This window comes from Poecilia reticulata, chromosome 21 (assembly GCF_904066995.2).
Source record: "Poecilia reticulata chromosome 21, P_reticulata-male-v2, whole genome shotgun sequence".
In the NCBI taxonomy this organism is placed as follows: domain Eukaryota; kingdom Metazoa; phylum Chordata; class Actinopteri; order Cyprinodontiformes; family Poeciliidae; genus Poecilia; species Poecilia reticulata.
This window is the reverse complement of record NC_088850.1, coordinates 19,258,078-19,277,025: the sequence shown is the minus strand read 5'-3', so window position 1 is coordinate 19,277,025 and position 18,948 is coordinate 19,258,078. Positions and strand designations below refer to the sequence as shown.

At 41.8% G+C, this 18,948-nt stretch overlaps 1 protein-coding gene across 18 annotated transcripts in view; it reads right to left on the bottom strand.

The window, feature by feature from the left end:
* The window catches only part of nrxn3b (neurexin 3b), a 394,647-nt gene that overhangs the window by 98,550 nt on the left and 277,149 nt on the right, over nt 1-18,948 (bottom strand). For all 18 annotated transcript variants that reach the window (XM_081602067.1, XM_081602068.1, XM_081602057.1 and 15 more), the window contains one exon: nt 711-892. In XM_081602067.1, coding sequence (XP_081458193.1) covers nt 711-892 — 182 coding nt within the window. The remainder of the gene's footprint in view (nt 1-710; nt 893-18,948) is intronic.

Here is an 18,948-nt window from a genome sequence, read left to right as displayed (position 1 = left end):
AGAAACTATTGTGTGATTGGTCTGAATTTTGTGGGTGTTTGTTTTTGTGGAAAACAACCCCAAATACTCAACTTCATAATGTCGGTTTTTCAGCCATAGAGTGGGATGGATAGTTTTGAGGAGCAATTGTTCAAGCCTGTGAGGAAGAACGTACTGAAGGTTTTCCTTCATGCTCGGTTCTGATCCAATGCAGCGGGAGAACGTCTCACTGAGGCTTTCCATTCTTATTTTCTGATAACATGGGAAATAAAACAGGATTTTCCAGCTTTTCTTTCCTCCTTGTGAACTTGTAGTAGTTGTCCCTTTCTGTCATGATCGCCGTGTTTGCTGTACTGCTGTAAACCACACATGCTATAAAACACCTTGGCGTATACTCCTGACAAAAGGGCTTCACATGGGGAGTCGGCTCGATGTGTCTTGTGGACCATGAAAGGTTTGTGCAAAAGCAAACATTCGAAAACCACGTGACCGCACCACGACAATTTGACTTCGGTCCGATCATGGCGGGCCTTAAGTCAACCGCTTGTTGATTTAAGGGTGTTTAAATTTGGGTTCATTTCATAACCCTGGTTCCCCAAAATAAAATTCCTTGCAACCAATTTTCTTTAGAAATCCCCCCTATTGGCCAATATAGATATCGTATAAAGCCTTACAGATAGCACAAACACAAAAAAACACAGAAAGTAAAAAAAGATATAAATAATACATACAATGTGGAGCATGATGTAGTCGCCCAGGCGTGGGGCGCTGTCGATGCGAACAAGGATGGCGTCCTTGATGGTGGTGCTGAAGCCCACCGCCAGTCGGTCCGTCCGCGTGCTCGGCCTCTCGTTGTTGGGCCAAGTGTAGGTGATCAGGCCTCCTCCTTTGCCAAAGATGTAGGTGGTGCCAGCTATTGCAGCAAAAGACAAGAAAAAAACATTTTCTTTTTTTAATTCACAAAACATTGCTAAGGATTTTTATATCAACCAACAATGAATAAAGAGGGTTAAGTCAATAGAAGTATTAAATGCAAGTGTGTTCATTTCTGTTTCAGGACTTTGAACCACTGCCACAATTTTAGGCAGAAGTCAGCGTCTCCACTGAATCAAACTCTGGCCTCTCCAGCTCTTAAATATAGCTCCTTTCTTGGGAATAGGAGCCAGTATGGACCGAATGGGATAAGTCTCCCAATCCTCATGTATTATATATGAGACCTGTAACCAAAGAACAAAGCTTGGCAGAGGAAAATAGAGAAGGGCTTGTGCAGGAGGTCTTGGAACAGAGATTGAAGAACTTTCATTGAGCTTAATTTGATAAATGGGTCTCACTAACAGTAGGGAAGGAAGACTTTGCCAAAAATGTAGCTTTTGCATCACGTAGATGTGTGTCAGATGCGCGCCTCTGACTTAATCAAACCTGGCCCGAAGCCATGGGGCTGTGAAAACCGCTCGCGCATTTCCATTTTTATTTTTTGCCACAGCCTGGTAACATTTCACTGCCTGGTTGCAGGGTCGGATTCCGTTTCAGCTTCTGAATGTTCCCTAAGGTGGGTCAGAATTAAGGCGCTGAATCAATGTGCCGCTCAGCCATCCAGTTCACGTTTAGGCAAAGAAATCATCAAGAGATCAAAGGCATTAGACCTTAGAGAAGATAGAGCGCGGTATCCGAATCCGCATGCGAGGCAAAGCCAACGTCTCAGGCCGTGGGAGGGTGGAAAGCATTTGGCCCACCTTGCAGGCTGACGGGGGATTGCTAATGAAGCCTCCGAGTCCTTGCATCGGTGTATTAATTCATTTTTTCTGCCTCCATCAACACTCTCCGTCTTCCGCATCACCTCCCACCCACTGCCATTACCATTCACTTCCTCTCCGAGTCACCTGAACATCTGTTTGGCCGTGTGATGGGTGCCCAGCTGTCTCTCTGTTTCCCCTATGAAGCGGCCAACAATCTGCTCCATGGTCCGTTATACCCGGGAGACCGGGAGAACATATGGACGGGAAAGTCTACGGACGCAGGAGAGACACTGTTGGCGAGATGAGCATCTCTATTTGCCTTCAAGCATAAAAAAAATGGTCTGCTTTTCACACAGCTCAGGTGTCAGCACCGCAAACCACCAACTTCTGCTGTCTGTGTGGCACAGCAAAGATATCAGAACCAGTAAAGCATTCCAAGAGTCAGACAGCTGCTTATAACTAATTATTCTAAACTGACGGCTGCTCTTAATTTTTCCTTCAAAGAGAACAATGTCCCTGGACTCACTTTAGTAAACCCTGCAACATCTCAAGTTGGGAATTTTTTCACAAACAGTTTGATCACTCTGTCACATATCTGCTTCATCCTACTCACTCATCCGTGGTAATCCATCAACTACTTTTTGAGTTATTGCATATCGTATGTGGCCATCGCCTTCCTACACAATTCTGTTCATCTCACCATCTGGGATTTTTCCCATTGAGCTCAATTTCGCAGGACACATTTTATCCTGACCAATCAGTGAACAGACGGAGAAGTTGTGAACGATGACGTCGATTTTCTGCAATGATTTTGAATTGTAGTGTCCCTGTAGCCTAAGTTTGGCAATGGCATCGGAGGAAGTGAATAAAGTTATTCGTTTAGACAAATGTTCACATTTGAGGGCAATAAATATTATTATTAAATTCAGTCTGTGTTGGCCACTCTTCCAAATATCGAGTAAATAAAGTCAGAGCAAGAGGAATGTCTAAGACATTGTATTACAGGCAAAGACATTCTGGCCCTACTCTCCACCAGGTTCAGCAAAAGTCTAATTTTCCAGTTGACGCCATTGATTTTCGGTTAGCTTCACAACATAGCGTCCTTCACAATTGAACACAATTGCACACATCACAGCTAAACATTAGCAATTGGGTAAAATCACATAAAACTGTTTAAAACTTCAAGGGTCCACCCCTCCGGAAAGGAATCATTTCTCAATAGCTGAGGATCCAGACCTTCTGTACAAAGCAAAGCGTAGAACAGCTTTATTTTGGAAGCTGTTTTGACAAAGGGTCAGTTACTGTATATAAATGTGGAAACTTCAGGAACTAACACAAAAAATATCTAATTGCCTACTGTAATTTTGTTTGCTTTTGCCATTAAGTTTGAATGTGACATTTACATTTTCACGAGTTTGTGTTTACTTTCCTTGTTTACAAAGGCATTTCTTACATTATAAGAAATGCCTTTCTTATAATGCATTTCTGCTTTAGCCTGGATTTACCAGGCTAAAGCAGAGGAAGCACAGGATGAAACTCAACACTATAAAATCTATGACTTCAACACACACTCTCTTGAAATCACTTAATGATGCACCATTCCCGTAAACCTGTTGCTTCAATTTGTGTCTTAGAAAATACATTGTACCTTGGCTTGCTCCAAGACAAACACTGCATCTGATCTTAAGAATTTTATTCCAGCAGCCTCCAGAGAAAATTCAAAGAGGAAGTTCATGCTTCATTTAATTAAATAATATTAACAGCACAACCTTTAAAAACACTAATAATTTTCAAAATTACAGTCTCTATTTAAACAATGTTATTTCCAAACGTATGAACAGTAAAGGAGTTTAAAATGGGAGTACCACTGTCTTCTACAGAGGATTGGGGCATAAAACCAGAACTAGAAAGCTCCTGTGGATCCTGCAAAACATTCATCGACCTAAACTGTCAGAATACAAGCACCTGACTCCGTAATGGCAGCAGACAGCATTCTGCAGACCTGCTTGCACAAGAGCTGGCCCCACCGTGTTGCCTCCAAGTTTTTCCTCGCAAGCCAGAGTTGAGCTCGAGTTGGGATGCATTTCCCAGACATCTGCGCAAACTTCGCCCATCTCATCTCCCAAACACTCTTGTTTTTTTCTTCAGGGGATAACGATGATGAGCAGCAAAGATACAAGCACCCCGGGGAGCCAATTATCACATTGAGGAGATTTGCTTAGTGTTTCAAGAAGACAATGTTCCCCATGAAACACACACGCACACACACACAACACACGCACGCACGCACGCAAACAGGCGGGGTGACGGAGGCACAAATGTACATCGTGACGTTCGAGTAGGAATGTGTGCAAACACGCGTGCATATTGACGGAGCCTCCTCATGCGTCGTCACGCAAGTGGGTGATTATCGGCACAAGTGCAAAGAGAAGGCGGAGAACCCGAGATCGCCAGGATGTAGCGCCTTTCCACTAACAACCTGCCGGGGCCTGGACCGCTCCGGGAGGAAATCCGCTGCATATCAATTTGTGCAGCTTTTGCCTAAAAACACACCGGAGTGAGGTGACATCCGCATCAAAATTCGATGCGGATGTTGAATACAAGCACCTGACAGATAGCAGAACGTTGCCGGTGTGGCAGCCTGGCTAAACAAGCGAGGTCAAGAGTCGCTGTCGAATAACTTCGCTGAAACGTGAGGGCTCTGCCACTCTGGGTGTAGATGGTTGATAAACTTCAATTGATGAAGAAAAAAGCTTCCCACTTAGCAGCAAATTGTTCTTACAGGACTAATATAAATATTGTGGACTCAGGTTTTGACTGGCTTTAAATCCTATAGCGTCATTACTATTTTACTACTAAATTTTAAAATTCCAATTTAAATTCATATGTATATGTCACCATATATCCAGTTAAAACATTTTCAAATTCCTTAGGCAAAAAAATAACTATCTCAAATACACTTTTTACTTACAGAGCAGTGAAAGAGCAGAACACTTTACCACTAACTCCCAGAAGAGCAGAAGAGAAGACGGTTTTTTAAAAAAAGCCAAAAGGACTTTTTAGGAGCAACACACTTAAAACTGAAATGGTTAATTATTGAATATTTTCTACATTTATCAACATTTGCATGAACTATAATTCATTCTTATTGCCATGTATGTCAAACCTGTCACACATTTCAATGATTTCTACTGTATGATGTTCTTAATGATGGAAATCCGGAAAGAGTAGCTGGATGCAAAGCCTGGCTAATGGAGACCCTGAACAACACGCATCAAAATGCAACAGACCAAATCCAACGAAAACGACACATCTTGTGTAGCTTGTAGCTTAGCTTTATCTAGTAAATAAATACAATAAAATCCAGTGCAATCAACTGCCTTCAGATGTCACCTAATTAGCTAACAAAGTCAACGTGGGTGCAGCATAAGCGCGTTATAGCCACAGCTGTTCTGTGAAGGCCTCTGAGGTTTGTTAGAGAACAGTAGCGACCAAACGGCGTCACAAAGACCAAGAAACACAGCAGGAAGGTCAGGGATGGTGCGAAACGGTCTAAAAGCTAGAATTAGGCTGCAAAACAATAAAACAATCTTTAAACATTACATGGAAATTGGTCCAATCCCTAATCTGAAAAGGAAAAATTAAATCTGTCATTTAACATCAATCCGTTACATAAAATATGATTGATTGTACAATGGAAAAACACCAACTTTTCCTCTTCCAGCTAGTCCTCAAGGCTCTTTGGAATCAATATTCCCTTTTATAATCTCGACTCAATTACCAACATAGTATGTGATTATCATTTTGGTGAAAGCATACTGTGTGGCGCAGTGTTTTATCTTTATTTCCTTGGCTAAGAGTGCGACAAAGACTTTAATAAAACGTTTTGAGATTGCTCCAGCTCTTAGATTGATTTCTGAAAACAGAGTAAAGGCAGTTCTAAATATAATCTTTGTCACAGTTGGCATAGAATATCCTGGAATGATTTCAGATGAGAATTAACGCTCGCAAAACAGAGATTTTGTAGCACGGAGCAGCAGGAATGACTGATTCAGAGTCGGCATTGTAGCTAAGAGGCCTGGTGAGAAGCCAGCAGCCAGAAAAGTATCATCAAAAGGAATTAAATCTACAATCTAATCACAGTACCGCAAAGGATGTATATTTTTGGTGAATCAGAAGCGGCTTTCATCTGCGTCTTTGAATAATGCAATTGTGCTATGGCCATTGGGTACAAAAGAGTGGCCATCTGAAATGCTGCCGTAGCTGGAGATGCTCTATTTATCTGAGAGAGGAAGATTTGAAGCAAACTGGCCAACATAGAGAGAGATTTTATATTCTGTTTTGGACCTAGAAGGAAATCATAAGATAAAATATTCCAGAAAAACAAACAAAAAAAAAAAAAAAACACAACAAAAAACACTAAGGTTGTTTTTAAACTCAAGCTAAATGCATAAATGCATTACTTCCTCCGCGCCCCAGCTCCTCGAGTGATGATTCATTGCATCTGCAGCATGACTCCGTTTAGACACAAACAGTGGATGAGAGAGTGGGTCAAAGCCGTAGCCTCTATTTCACAGAGGTCCCCCGAGGCGTGGCAGCGCATGCAGAAGGTCAGGACACCTGTCTTTGGACAGATATGTCCTTCAGGCCGCAACATGACATCAACCAAACCAGATGAAAACTGAAGAAGAAAAACATTTACGTGGAAAAAAAGAATCAGAAGGTCACTGCTTTCAATGAGCTTAACCAGCAAAAAAAAAAAAAAAATAATAATAAAAACTGGGAGAAAAAAAAACAAGATTTCAGCTCTCACCTTGATGAAAATGTTTCACACTCATTGTTTAATGTATTGTGCACTCACTCAGTCTCTATCCTGTAAGCATTTCAACATCGCAAGGTTAGGATGCTACCCTGTAATGGGAGCAGAGAGGAAAAGAAGATGATAAAAAAAAAGGAAGCAGAGCAGCTGCCATGATGCGGTTGTGTTATAACTGGGTAATTGGTTGTAGTCAGACTTCAGCACCACGCTGTGATAAAAGCCTCTGTTTAGATGTAGCAGACTTACAGGAAAAGACTGGGGCTGCTGTCCTACTGTAAAAGAAATGGTTTTTAACTCATTAAAATCCACCATGCAAAGGCAGACAACACAATCTAAACATGCGTGTGTTCATCCGTCAGGGTTTTAGCAGGTTTAGTGTTTTACTCGCATGTAGAAGTTTTGGAAAACGAAAAAGTACAGGCAAAACTCATTCAGCCTTTGGCAAATTTTGACATATAGCTCACTGCCCAGGGCACCAATCTGTTTTGGGGTGGCTTGGGTCCTCAAAAGGCACATGTCAGCTGCAACCCTAATAAGTTCTCTCTTGCTGATTTGCATGTCCAGCGATGGGGAGCAGGTGTTCTCCTGTGCTATATGCAGAATAAGCACCAAGATTGCAATTTACCATTAAGATGATCTGATTTGAAGGTCTGTTGGAAAGGACTGCTTTAAAGAAATCTTGATTGTCACTAAAAGACGGTTTTGTGAAAACGTAATTCCAAAAGGTGATTTTGGTTTTCCTCAAAGACATAAGAGTATTAGGATGCATTCACACCAGCCTTTTTAGTCCACTTTAATTTAACTTCTTTGGGTCGGCGTAGGTGCTCAATCGAACTCTGATGTGGATGAAAAACCCAATCTCAGGTCCCCCTTAAAGCACTAGGTTTCAGTTCAATTAAAGTTCAAATGCATATGTGAACGGAAGCGGACCGGAGACCGCTCCAAAACCAGAAAGCGGTCTAAAGCGCAGTGTATTCTGGGTAAATAAAACCAAAGCAAACGTGACCAAATCCAATTCACTATGGCTTGTGGTCTTTTATCAAAGGCAAAAGAGAAATCCTACGACCACTAAAATTTGATGCCACACCATTTTGGTTTACATTTTGTTAAGAAAGAAGTTACGCTCACATCTACTGCATATCAAAAGAACACCTTCGGCATGCGGTGAAACTAAAGTTTTGGATCACAGATGTTCAATCAATAAATCTGTAGCAAATGTGCAATGCCATCATAGGAACATGGACCAAATCTTGGAGGAAAGTCTCATACTGTCAAGAATTAAAACTCTTCTAAGGGTAAAAGAGTTGTATTAGAAGGTGTATCTAATAAAGTAGATAGAGAGTTTAGATAAGGTAGAAGGAAGGGTTTGCCACTCTTCAAAGAATCATCATTGCCTTGTACTGCCCTCTAGGCAAAGCCAAACTCATCATCTATGCGCAAACGACATCTTGAAGCCATCAGACAGACATCCACGAGGTTTGTACTGCATCCCTCACATCCTCGAGCGCACACCCTTCCCCTCCTTCCTTCTTGCTGGTTTTGTGTGTTGTGTGCTTTTATGTCTTTCCTCTTGTTATCTCTTGGGTTTTCTGCAGCTTGCACCCCAGGGGATGCAAAAAAGAAGACAAACATGGTTTGATGTGGTCAAATTTCCTGCCATTGGAGACTAAGAGGGGAGGGGAGTAGTAAAAAAAAAAAAAAGAGTAAATCTTGGACAGAAACGCATCCAGATAGTGAGATGCAGAATGTAATTGCCTCCTCAATCATTTTTTGAAAGAACTTTGTCATTACAATCCTTCCCTTCGCCATGCTTTATACATGGGGGATTATTAGGCGTGCTGTCCTTCACATGAGTCCAATGAAGATTCATTGACAGAGGAATCAAATTGTGAGATACTGAGCTGTGTAATCGCTGGGATTTATCTCCATTTTGCAAGCTTTTATCAATTCATAATTCGCATCTCCAACTGTTGCCTCTCCCCTCTGGGAAAAGGAGAGAAAAGAACTGATGATTGGGTTTGTTTGCCCTCAGATTTTTTTCTCCGGCATTATGTTCAATCAGCCTCCAGCAGCAAATCTTTAAAGGAATGGCTGCAACACTATGAGCGTTCATTTGGAAATGCGGACAGAAAATGCGTGGCGCTTGCATTTATCCCTATGTTTCCTTCGCACGTTGTGGCCGCGCATCCCCGTCGCTCAGCGGCTAAACTGAACGAAAAGACCGGAATATGATTGATGAAGGGCAGTGTGTCGTGAAGAATGGCTATGCGGAGAGAACAGCCAGTCTTGAATGATTTACGCTGTTTGTTTCTCCCGTTATAATAAGCTATAGCATTACCACACTGTATGGGTTTACGCACCGAGAGTCAGGGGTAATGGAAGTGGCAGGAACACTGAAACGAAAGACAGAATGGACAGAGCATGCCAAAAGAAAAGTGGAGGGGTTTTGTCTTTGGCAGCCGGAGCCGTGCTATGATATATGTGCAAACACCGAACTGTGAAAATCATCAAGTTTGGGGATTACAACAAGGATTTGTTCGTTTTTCTTCAAGATTTGGCCAGAGGACGATCAATCATGTTCACACTAATTACTTTCCGTAGTGCCTTATGAAACTACCAACACCCTGTTGAGTGCTTTTAGGCTTTTATTTTACAACCACAACATTAGATGAATTTCATAGAGTTTTGTTTTTAAAAACAAGGCAGAGTGTTGTCTGTTCACATCTAGAGAATGAAAATTAACTCATCTCAGCCAGATAAAATCTGGAGTGTCTTATAACATGATTTGTGTTTATCTAATTATTTTAATGTAAACTATTTATTTGTAGTTTTGGCTGTGTGTTTAGGATCGTTTTACTGTGACAATTTCTCAGAGGCCCATTAAAATACAGTTCAATTTTCTGCTGTATTTTCATGCAAGCTACTTTATACAGTTATACTATCTCTGTTCACTGTTTAAGTATTCAAAGCTTTATGTGTATGTAAATGTCTGAATGTGGTAGAAAAACAACGTAATGACATAAAGAGGGTACTGAGAACTACCCAGCTTAGGCTCCCATCTTACAACATTTAGTTGGAATAATAAAACTTTATGACCCGGGGCGCTTTAAGAATTGCATCACAGTGACACAGAAGCACAGACAGACTTTGCTTTTGCAGCCCGGGCGGCAAAGTGTCACCGTCAGCCGAGATAATAAAGTCTAAGCCCGTGGGCAGTCACTCTGTTCGCTGGAAATGAGAAGTCAAACACCACATTGTTAGTGTGTGTGCTACCGTTGCAACAACAAGGTCCGCTGTAGTTCTGGCCTCTCTGCTTCTGCGAGGTTCAGTGCTGACAGGTTTGTCAGAGTTGGTTATTCGTGCCAGTGCGCTGGGATAGGAGGGGAGTGACGGGAAACGGCTGACCAGGAACACGAAACCATGTTCAACTTGACTTTTGGCACTTTCAATTTAAAGCGGACAGAGAATATCTTTAAACAAATGATGTTACATGAGGAGGCTCTGGGTCGTTTCAAGCTTTCACCAATTCGTTCCCCATTTTGTACCCACATATTGCCATTTAGTCCCTTCCTACTCCCATTTCATTCTGGTTAAGGAATCCGTTTTGTATCTGTGACCTAAAACTCTTGCTTAGGAGTATATTTTTTTCCGTATTCCCATGAATTATGGAGATAATGTGCCATTAAGCTGCTTAAATACCATCTAAGTCAACTTTAATGGTGTTATATTTCGCACTAATTTTACTTCTCACTCTATTACCATTCATTGTGGTCCTGATCCCTTTTTGACTAGCTGAAATTATGAACCTTGATGAAAAAAATAATAAAATATGAACCCCCTTCCTCCTGGAGGTTTTTTAATGGAGTTATATAACCACATTTCTTTGTAATAGCCCATGTTGATTACAGGAAATTACTTTAAATCACTGGTTCTCTAAGTGGGTGCAAAATGTCCCAAAGGTAGGTACGCATTGAAACATAGTGGGTGTCAAACACCTCGCCGTTTCACCACTTTGCCTTATTAGAAACTCCCCAAAAAAAAGAGACAAAAGTGTTTTACTTCACGGCATTAGTTTTCAATACAGATCATTAATCAAATATTTGGAAAATACTTTCAATACTAATTGACCAGCCAATCACAGGCTCTTTTCTGCCTATCCGAGATTGGGTAGAGAGGGTAACACTCTACAACCTTAAGGCGTCGCCATGTTAGAAGGGAAACATAGATGCTCCAGTGTCTTTTAGGTTTGTCCCAAGGTCACATTTCACTGGTAAGTATGAAGAAAACCTCACTTTTTTCTCAAAAGCGAATCAAAGTCACATAAATTAGAAAGCAAGTTACAGCTGCATGTACTGTGATCTTAAGAGATCAATAAATTTAGAGCTTATCCTTTTGGTTCCACTACTTCTTGATCGTGAAAGACACAATCGCCACGAACAGTACTGCAGAGGAGGCCCGGATGCACTTGTCTGCTGCTCCATCCTACCACAACCCCTGAAAACGCTACCAAGACACTCCTACGCTTGATGCTGTCATCTTGGATTCAATGCACCTTGAAAGTTAGAGCTTTAATATAGGAAGGATAACATATCAGAGTTGAGAGTTCTTCTAGTTATATGCCCAAGAAACAGTGTTCATATTAGTTGCCATAAAAGCTAATGACATTTTTCTTTCAATTGTATGCATGAAACAAGTAAAGGAACATCTTCACAAACCAATTATCTTTCAGCACAGGTTGCCACTGGTTTAAAGAGATACAAACTGCAGAGAAGGAATAGAAACTTTCACTATATCCTACATACTTTGAAGCTATACCAGTCACAAAGAAAACTAACTCTAACTCTATAGCCAGATGAAATTCTAAATGTATTGTTTTGTAAACAGGAATATTAGAAAACCCGACTTCTATGTACAAAGCGAACGCATCATCTCTCATGGATGATGAAATCCTTCTACCAGTGCAGCATCTCATGATCAAATGACATAATTTCAGGAACCGTGTCCCTCCACGTGGCGTCCATACAGATCAAGTTTTCCACACCGTACACCTCTTAAAATGTGTAACTACGTGAACAGCTTTACATGGAAAATTGAAACATGCAAGAGCTCCTCCTAGCAGACTCTTTAATGATTCACGGTAGTATGAACATGTTGCGTAATATTGTATGCTTGCCATGCAATTCTGCCCCCCAGAGTCTAACAGAATATAGGCCAAAGTGGGGATAGGCCAATGTAAAAATGTTGCAAAACTTGTGTCTGCCTAATTTCGCATGTTTATTTTTTGCAAAGAATGTACATGAGTCATGGGTAAAGCAAGCTTAAACTGCAAACTTTTCCAGTACACAGTGAGGGCTGCTGCATGAACATCCCAGCAGAAACCCTTTATCTGTAAATGGCAGACATGAGACCCTAAGGTTCCCAAACCAAACACTGTTTTCTCCTGACAAAGTCCAAATCCCACATGGAACAAGCTTGACTTTGTGTTGAGAATGCATACACAGCTCTTGCTGTAATTGAAGAGGGAACAAATAACTTTTTTTAAAGCATCCCTACCAATGATGTATGATTAGAAATGGTTCTAAAGTGCTTTCTGAACGCACTAAAACATATTTTTTCATTTACATTTCAGAAATCATCTACATATTTTAGACTAAAGTTTGGTAAACAAAGTTAAGACTGTGGAAACTTCTTTAACTCATGCAATTTGGCCAAAAGAACACTATCTGCCCACTTTGGAACACTATTACCCAGACAAAATATGTCCAGTGTGACAAACAGACACAATGATACAACACACAGCGAGGGGGCTCAGCCAGAGTTCCTCACATCACCCCTCATTGACAGGGAACGTACAGTACTTGACATGTTGTGTTTTGAGGAAGAACAGCTTGATTTGTCATCTGTGGCGCGTTACACACAGACAAGCTGGGGGACGGTGGAGATGCGACCCGAGAAACAGTCACTCTTTGCAGGAGGGGAGTGAGAAGACGTGAAGGGATAGAGAGAGCTGCAGTTGACGTGCGATGTCCTTGGATCTTCGGCCCAACTCTTTTGGAACAGCAGTGGGGGGAAAGGGTTCTTACTCATCTCTCAGATCTTCGCAGATGAACAGGAAGTGCCACTCCTTGATCCCTCTCCTCCCACACTTTTAACGAAGTATTCGTGTATCTCCACTTCGGCTTCGTGTAACACTGCGAAGGCGCCAGCATGAGTACACAGAGGAGCCACATGTACAAAGAGCAGCAGAAGGTGAGCCTTAACAACTCTCAGCTCATTACAGCCAGCCTCAGCCCCCCACCCCACCCCCAGCCCCCTACACACACATACCTCCCAGTCTGTCCTCCTGCTGCATTACTGACAGTCCTCTCCGTTGTAGCAGCAATCGGACAGAGAGGAAGGGCTTTAAATGATTTTTTTTCTCGGTTCTCTGGAGATGTCAGCTCCTATTCTCTCCGCTTGGAAAAAGGAAGGGGAAGAAGCAGTGGGATGGGGTTGGAGGGGGTCTTGAGGATGTTTTCTAAGGCTTGGAGAGTAGGGGAAAGGAGGTGTGTGTGTGGGGGGGCGGAGGGCAGCAGCTGAGAGCTACACAGCACTCTCGGCTACAAAGAAGACCTGTCTGCTGACTTTAATGCCGCTCGCTGCCACCAGTAGAATCTTCCGAGAGGGGTGAGCGACGCAACCGAGAGATGAAAGGAAAGGAGTTACAAGGCAGAAGGAAAGCGGGGTAAAAGAAGAAAAGGCAGACAGAAAAAAGAAGGCCAGGGAAGGTAGGGAGTTGGGGGGGTGGGGGGGGTTGAAAATCTCCCTGGGATGGTGTAAATTCACACAAGATTTCTAAATGAAATGATGGGGCACTTCCACACCGGATCTCTGGCTCAATCTCACGCCTCTCTGTGATGACAATTAGCATTTAGTCAGCTCCAACGTTGTTGACATTTATGCCATTGTAAGCAAAATTAGGATACGAGCGTCCCCCGTCTCGTCATTCATAATGCATGACAGGCAAGGCACGTGAGGCGTGTCACTTCAGAGGCAAATCTCGCCGAGGATTACGTGAAGAAGATCTCAAGAACAAGGGATTCCAAGATGGCTCCCGGTGGGAGCATCGTTTATAATCGAATCTCTCCAAGAGGACCACACAGAGTGCCTGGCTTTTTTTTTTTGTAAAGCTTCAAGGAGTGAACAGAATTTCACTTGCCTTCTCTAGCTCTTTTTCCCAGTATCACCCTGCCTCTCTCTCCACCCTTTCTCCCCCCTACCCCCCGAAAGGCCTTTATGCACAGCACAGCAACCTCGACCATGATCGTATCCCTGGGCAGTTGTGACTCAAAGCTCAGTTGGACACATTTACTCATTCTGAACTTCTTTAAACTTGCCTTTTTTCAGTTTGAGGAGTGGGGAAAGATTGTAACCGACAAAGGCTGTAACAGAGCGATTGCGCGTTTGCGTTATCCTCCGCAGCGCCAGGCGATGATGAGTTGGGTGATGTCAGCAAACGTGCCTCATCTACACAAAGAGGCACAGGCAAATTCTTCGTCTTTGCTGAAATTGAGAGTCGATGCAAAGATACAATCGCAAATGAATGAAAAGGCGTGCATTACAGGAGAAGATATTGCACAGAATGCACAGTGTAAACACTTTTTAGTGGTAAAATATTCCACAATGAACTCGCTTTTCATTGGGATTGATAATATTATGTTGCAGCTGAGAAAACAGGTTTTCTGGATTCACGATCTCAGGCGCTTGCATCCCGGAGAGTTATTTAATATAAAAAAAAAAAAAACTAACAAAACAGACATGCCATTGCACTTTGTCAGCAATTTCTGAGGGAGCCAACCGTTTGTTTGTACCAAGCGCACACAAATAGCAATGCAAATTCCTGCTGCTGTTATAAAGCCATTCCTCTAACAAAGAATTGGCAGTGGTATTTGAAGCGGGCTATACAACAACTCCAAACAAGCAAATGTAGATGTAAACACTGCTTTATTTGATTTTCCCTACTTACTTATTCATTCAGTTTCCCTAACCACTTTTGTCCTGCACGAGGCTGTGGGAACACTAGCATATCCCAAAAGTCATCAGGCAAGAGGCGGAATCCACCTTGTACAAAGCAGGCATCTATCACAACGTCTTTGCGCTTTATTTCAATGTGGAATGGAACAAAATGTGTCCAATAAGTTGCATTTCTGCTTCCTGAAATTCTGTATATGTTTGATCAGAAGATGTGTTTGGTAGTCTGAAGATCTTGGCATTTTTATGCTAGAGGAAACAACCCATCAAGGGTGAATCAGCCTCTTGCTCCACTGACTACTGGAGACAAGATCCAGCAGATAAAGAAAACTGGTGGTTGAGATTATGCATCATCTCATTAATGGCTAAATCCAATATCTATCTATCTAAGCAAACCATCTAATTCCCTTTGCCTCTGCCTTGAAGGTCAGTGCTGCAGATTTACTCTCTGACATTATTAAGACCCGAATCAGAGTTGGAGCCAGAATATGATGCCAGGAATTGGATCTTCACTTTGCATTTGAAGGCCCTACTAGAACCAAAGGACTAAAGGAATACTTAGTCTTTCCAGTACATTACAGGACGTTGGTGGTAACAATCTGTCCCACAATTGGTGGGTTGTCGGTTCAATCCCAGCTCAGTCTGTCTCTCTGGCTGGGTCCTTGGCCAAGACGCTTCACCTGCCTTGCCTACTGCTAGTGGTCAACCTCTGTCCCAGAGCAGCTGTGGCTACTAGAAAGTAGCTTGCCACAATCAGCATGTGAATGTGTGTGTGAATGAATGTAATATGAAGTGCAGAGCAGATTCGGGATCAGTTTCTGCCCCAGGAAGAGGAATTCCTGTACTTAGCCTCTTGTTCACAAGTAATGGAATAACTAAACAGGAGACTGATAAACCATCAGTCATCATGATCCATGAAAAATGGATCATGATGAAAAAAACAAGATCCCCGTTAGAAGGTGACTGAGCTCAGCCTTAGAGATGGGCCAGTGACCTCTGTCATCCAGTGGTGAACTTGGAGTAGAATTGATGCTCCTCCATAAGAAAAAGGGGTTAGTCAACATGGTTTGTGCATCTGATCAGGATATCTGGGGGCCATCTTCATTTGGAAGCTAATTGGACCGATACTATTGGGAACAGTACCTGGAACACAGACAGGGAACCTGCTGTGGGGGAGGGGGATGTCTCGGTTTCCCTCCTGGACTCATTAACCCTTCAACTCAATCCGTTAAATGTTAAAATCATTTAACATCTGGAAGCTTCTGAGTGTTATTTATCAGGTTTCTATTGTTTTTCCTCAACTTTTGTTGCCTGGTCAGCTTTTAACTAAACGGACAGGAGTATTTTCCCCCACTTTATGGGTTGATAAAAGCCCTTTCTTGTTGCACGGTGGTGGAATAAAGACCAGACCCTCACTGAGAGGAAGATGGGATAGCAGAGTTATTTTTCACACCATGTCAACAAACCACTGCAACAAATTGATTTTGCCTGTTGTGTTTGTTCGCCGCTAGTAGTGTACAGGATGTAATAAGTCGAGATGGATTGGGAGTCTGTCCGACTGGCTGACAATGGTGCTCCATCCAGAAAACTGCCTCGGCATTAGAGGCGACTACCACAGGAAGTACCTGGTCTGTGGTATTAATTAGAACCTTTTTTTGAATTTGTCAAAGTTAAACCATGACTATTACAGATTTAATGTTTATTTCTTCGAGGACGTCTTGCTTTTGACTGAGCAGCTTTGACTTGTGTATGGAAAAGTAAAATGATAGAAAAATAAACTTAATTGAAAACATCAGCTTCTTGGTCAAACGTTACCAAGCATCTCTAAAGGAACGAAACGAGAAACTGATTTTACTCTTATAGATACCAGGTTGTTAAAGTTTTACCAGGACATTGTGTCGATGGGAAATATTTGCATAACACCACAGCAGTTATTTGCATATCAAATATGAAATATGTTAAAGATATCTGCATAATTTGACTTGAATTTGAACATGTGACATGTAACACTCCCAGTAACACATCTGTATGTGCTTTTCTTTGACTTGAACTTTTTTTTTTTTTTTTTTTTGGCAGTTTTTATAAAAACATGTCTTGAAAACTCCAGGAGAAAATGGGCTAAAATTTTCAATTTCATCCCTGTCAATTCATCCATTCTTCTGACCTGTGAGCAGTGGCTTTCTGTTGCAGTAAATTGTATTTATATAAAATAAACTGCCTGGGCTCAGATGCCCTTGTGCCTTTGAGGAATATAGATTGGAGAACTGGACCGACAGACGCTAAAAGGAATCAGTGTCTCCCGTGAAAGCGGGGCTAATCTTCTCTTTGATATTGACAACATCAAATAGAAAAAAGAAAATACTTCAGCCTTAAATGCAGTGTACAGAGCTGGTTCTTCCTCGAGTGGGAAAACAAACAACACAATCAAACCAACAATGCGGACCTCTGTTTGCGAGATCCAAATCAAGCCGTGAATAAACTTGCCTGATGACCTTTTTGCTCTCCCTTTGTCTGAATTCGATGATTGCCCGCTGAAACACAGCCTCATTGTGTTTTCTAAAGATAGAGCAGATGTGTTTCAGTTGGCATGGCAACCCTCACATCCTTGCCACCGGCATCTGCGACACACCGCAAACGGCTTTCCAGCCCTAACCTACATCAAATAGCTGTATGTCTCATTGATTACTTGCGAATCCCTACTACTGGTGAACAGTACGATCTAAAAAGTACATTGCAAGGCGCCGCCCATGTCTCACGTATCTTCAGCATAGCTTAACATGCAAGCTGCTATGCGAGGCAGAAAAAAAAAAAAATCAATCAACTTTGTACTTTAGAGAAGTTTACTCAGCTGCCACCCTCTGAGTCAGGGACTTCAATTCCACAGTAACATTTAAGCCTGCGCTCGCTGTGGTCCTGCTGTTCTCTCTAAACAACTTTCCATTTGGAGCCGATGCCCGTCATCAGCACCAACCTTGATGAAGTGATTGGTTTTGATGTGCAGCTCCTATTCTGGCATGACTGGCTCCGAGACCTTTAAGATGCACATAGGCCACGGTTAAGTGTGGAGGTCTGACGTTCTTTTTATGGGCGCAATCAGCACATGCTAATGCCCGTGAATCAACACCCGTCTCTTGGCTCAACTTGGCCGATTGCCTCACTTACCTCCGCACTCAAACTCAGGTGTTATTTCATTCAGCGGGAGGTTAGAGTGTTCCCGCAAAAGGTTCCTGACGCACAGCGTTTTCTGCTGGCCTTCAAAGAAAACCCTTGAGAAGTTGTGAAAGTTTCCGAGAAGACACAGGATAAATTCATTAATTACGGTTTATAAGTGGGCCAACTCTGGAAGAAAAATCAGTTATAGGTATATGAAAGATGAAGGATGCTTCGACTTCCAGACAGAAAAAACAATCTAAAACATATAATTGGAGCTACAATTGATTAGTTTAGATCGAAGCATGTTCTGCGTTATAACGGCTCAGTCAAAGTCCAGACCTAAATTGTATTGAGGAAATTTGGGAGTAATTATAAAAATAGACTGTCCAGGGACGACTTTAAATCAATCTGAGCAAAAATTTCAGTCTCCGCTGCACGAAGTTGTTAGAAACACACTCCAAAAGACATGCAGCTGCAAGAAATACTTCTACAAAATATTGACTTTAGAGGGGAGGGTGAATAACCCATGCCACACTTTTGAGATTTTTATTTGTAAAAAAAAAAAAAAAGTAAAATTTTTTCCCACCTTAACAGTTAGGCAGCATTTCATGTCGGTTTATTACACAAAATCCCAATAACATTTGCGGGTGTAAAGTGATACAATGTGAAACGGCAAACTAGCCCGAGGGGTATAAATACTTTTGGAATTCTACTGTAAATCAATGAAAAGGCAGGAAGAATGAAGAACCACTATGCTCGCCTTTATTGAAGGGTCTGCTCAGCTCTGATTTGCAGTACTTCACATCACACCCAGCAACCAGCACAGCACTCTGAAACGGTTAGCGCAATAACAAAAGGATGTCAAACGGTCTGACTTTTTAACCCACTCTGTAGGTCAGAGTCATGTTGAGTGTCAACTGTGTATTTATATATACAGGTCCTTCTCAAAAAATTAGCATATTGTGATAAAGTTCATTATTTTCCATAATGTAATGATACAAATTAAACTGTCATATATTTTAGATTCATTGTACACCAACTGAAATATTTCAGGTTTTTTATTGTTTTAATACTGATGATTTTGGCATACAGCTCATGAAAACCCAAAATCCCTGTCTCAAAAAATTAGCATATCATGAAAAGGTTCTCTAAACGAGCAGTTAACCTGATCATCTGAATCAACAAAGTAACTCTAAACACCTGCAAAAGATTCCAGAGGCTTTTAAAAACTCCCAGCCTGGTTCATTACTC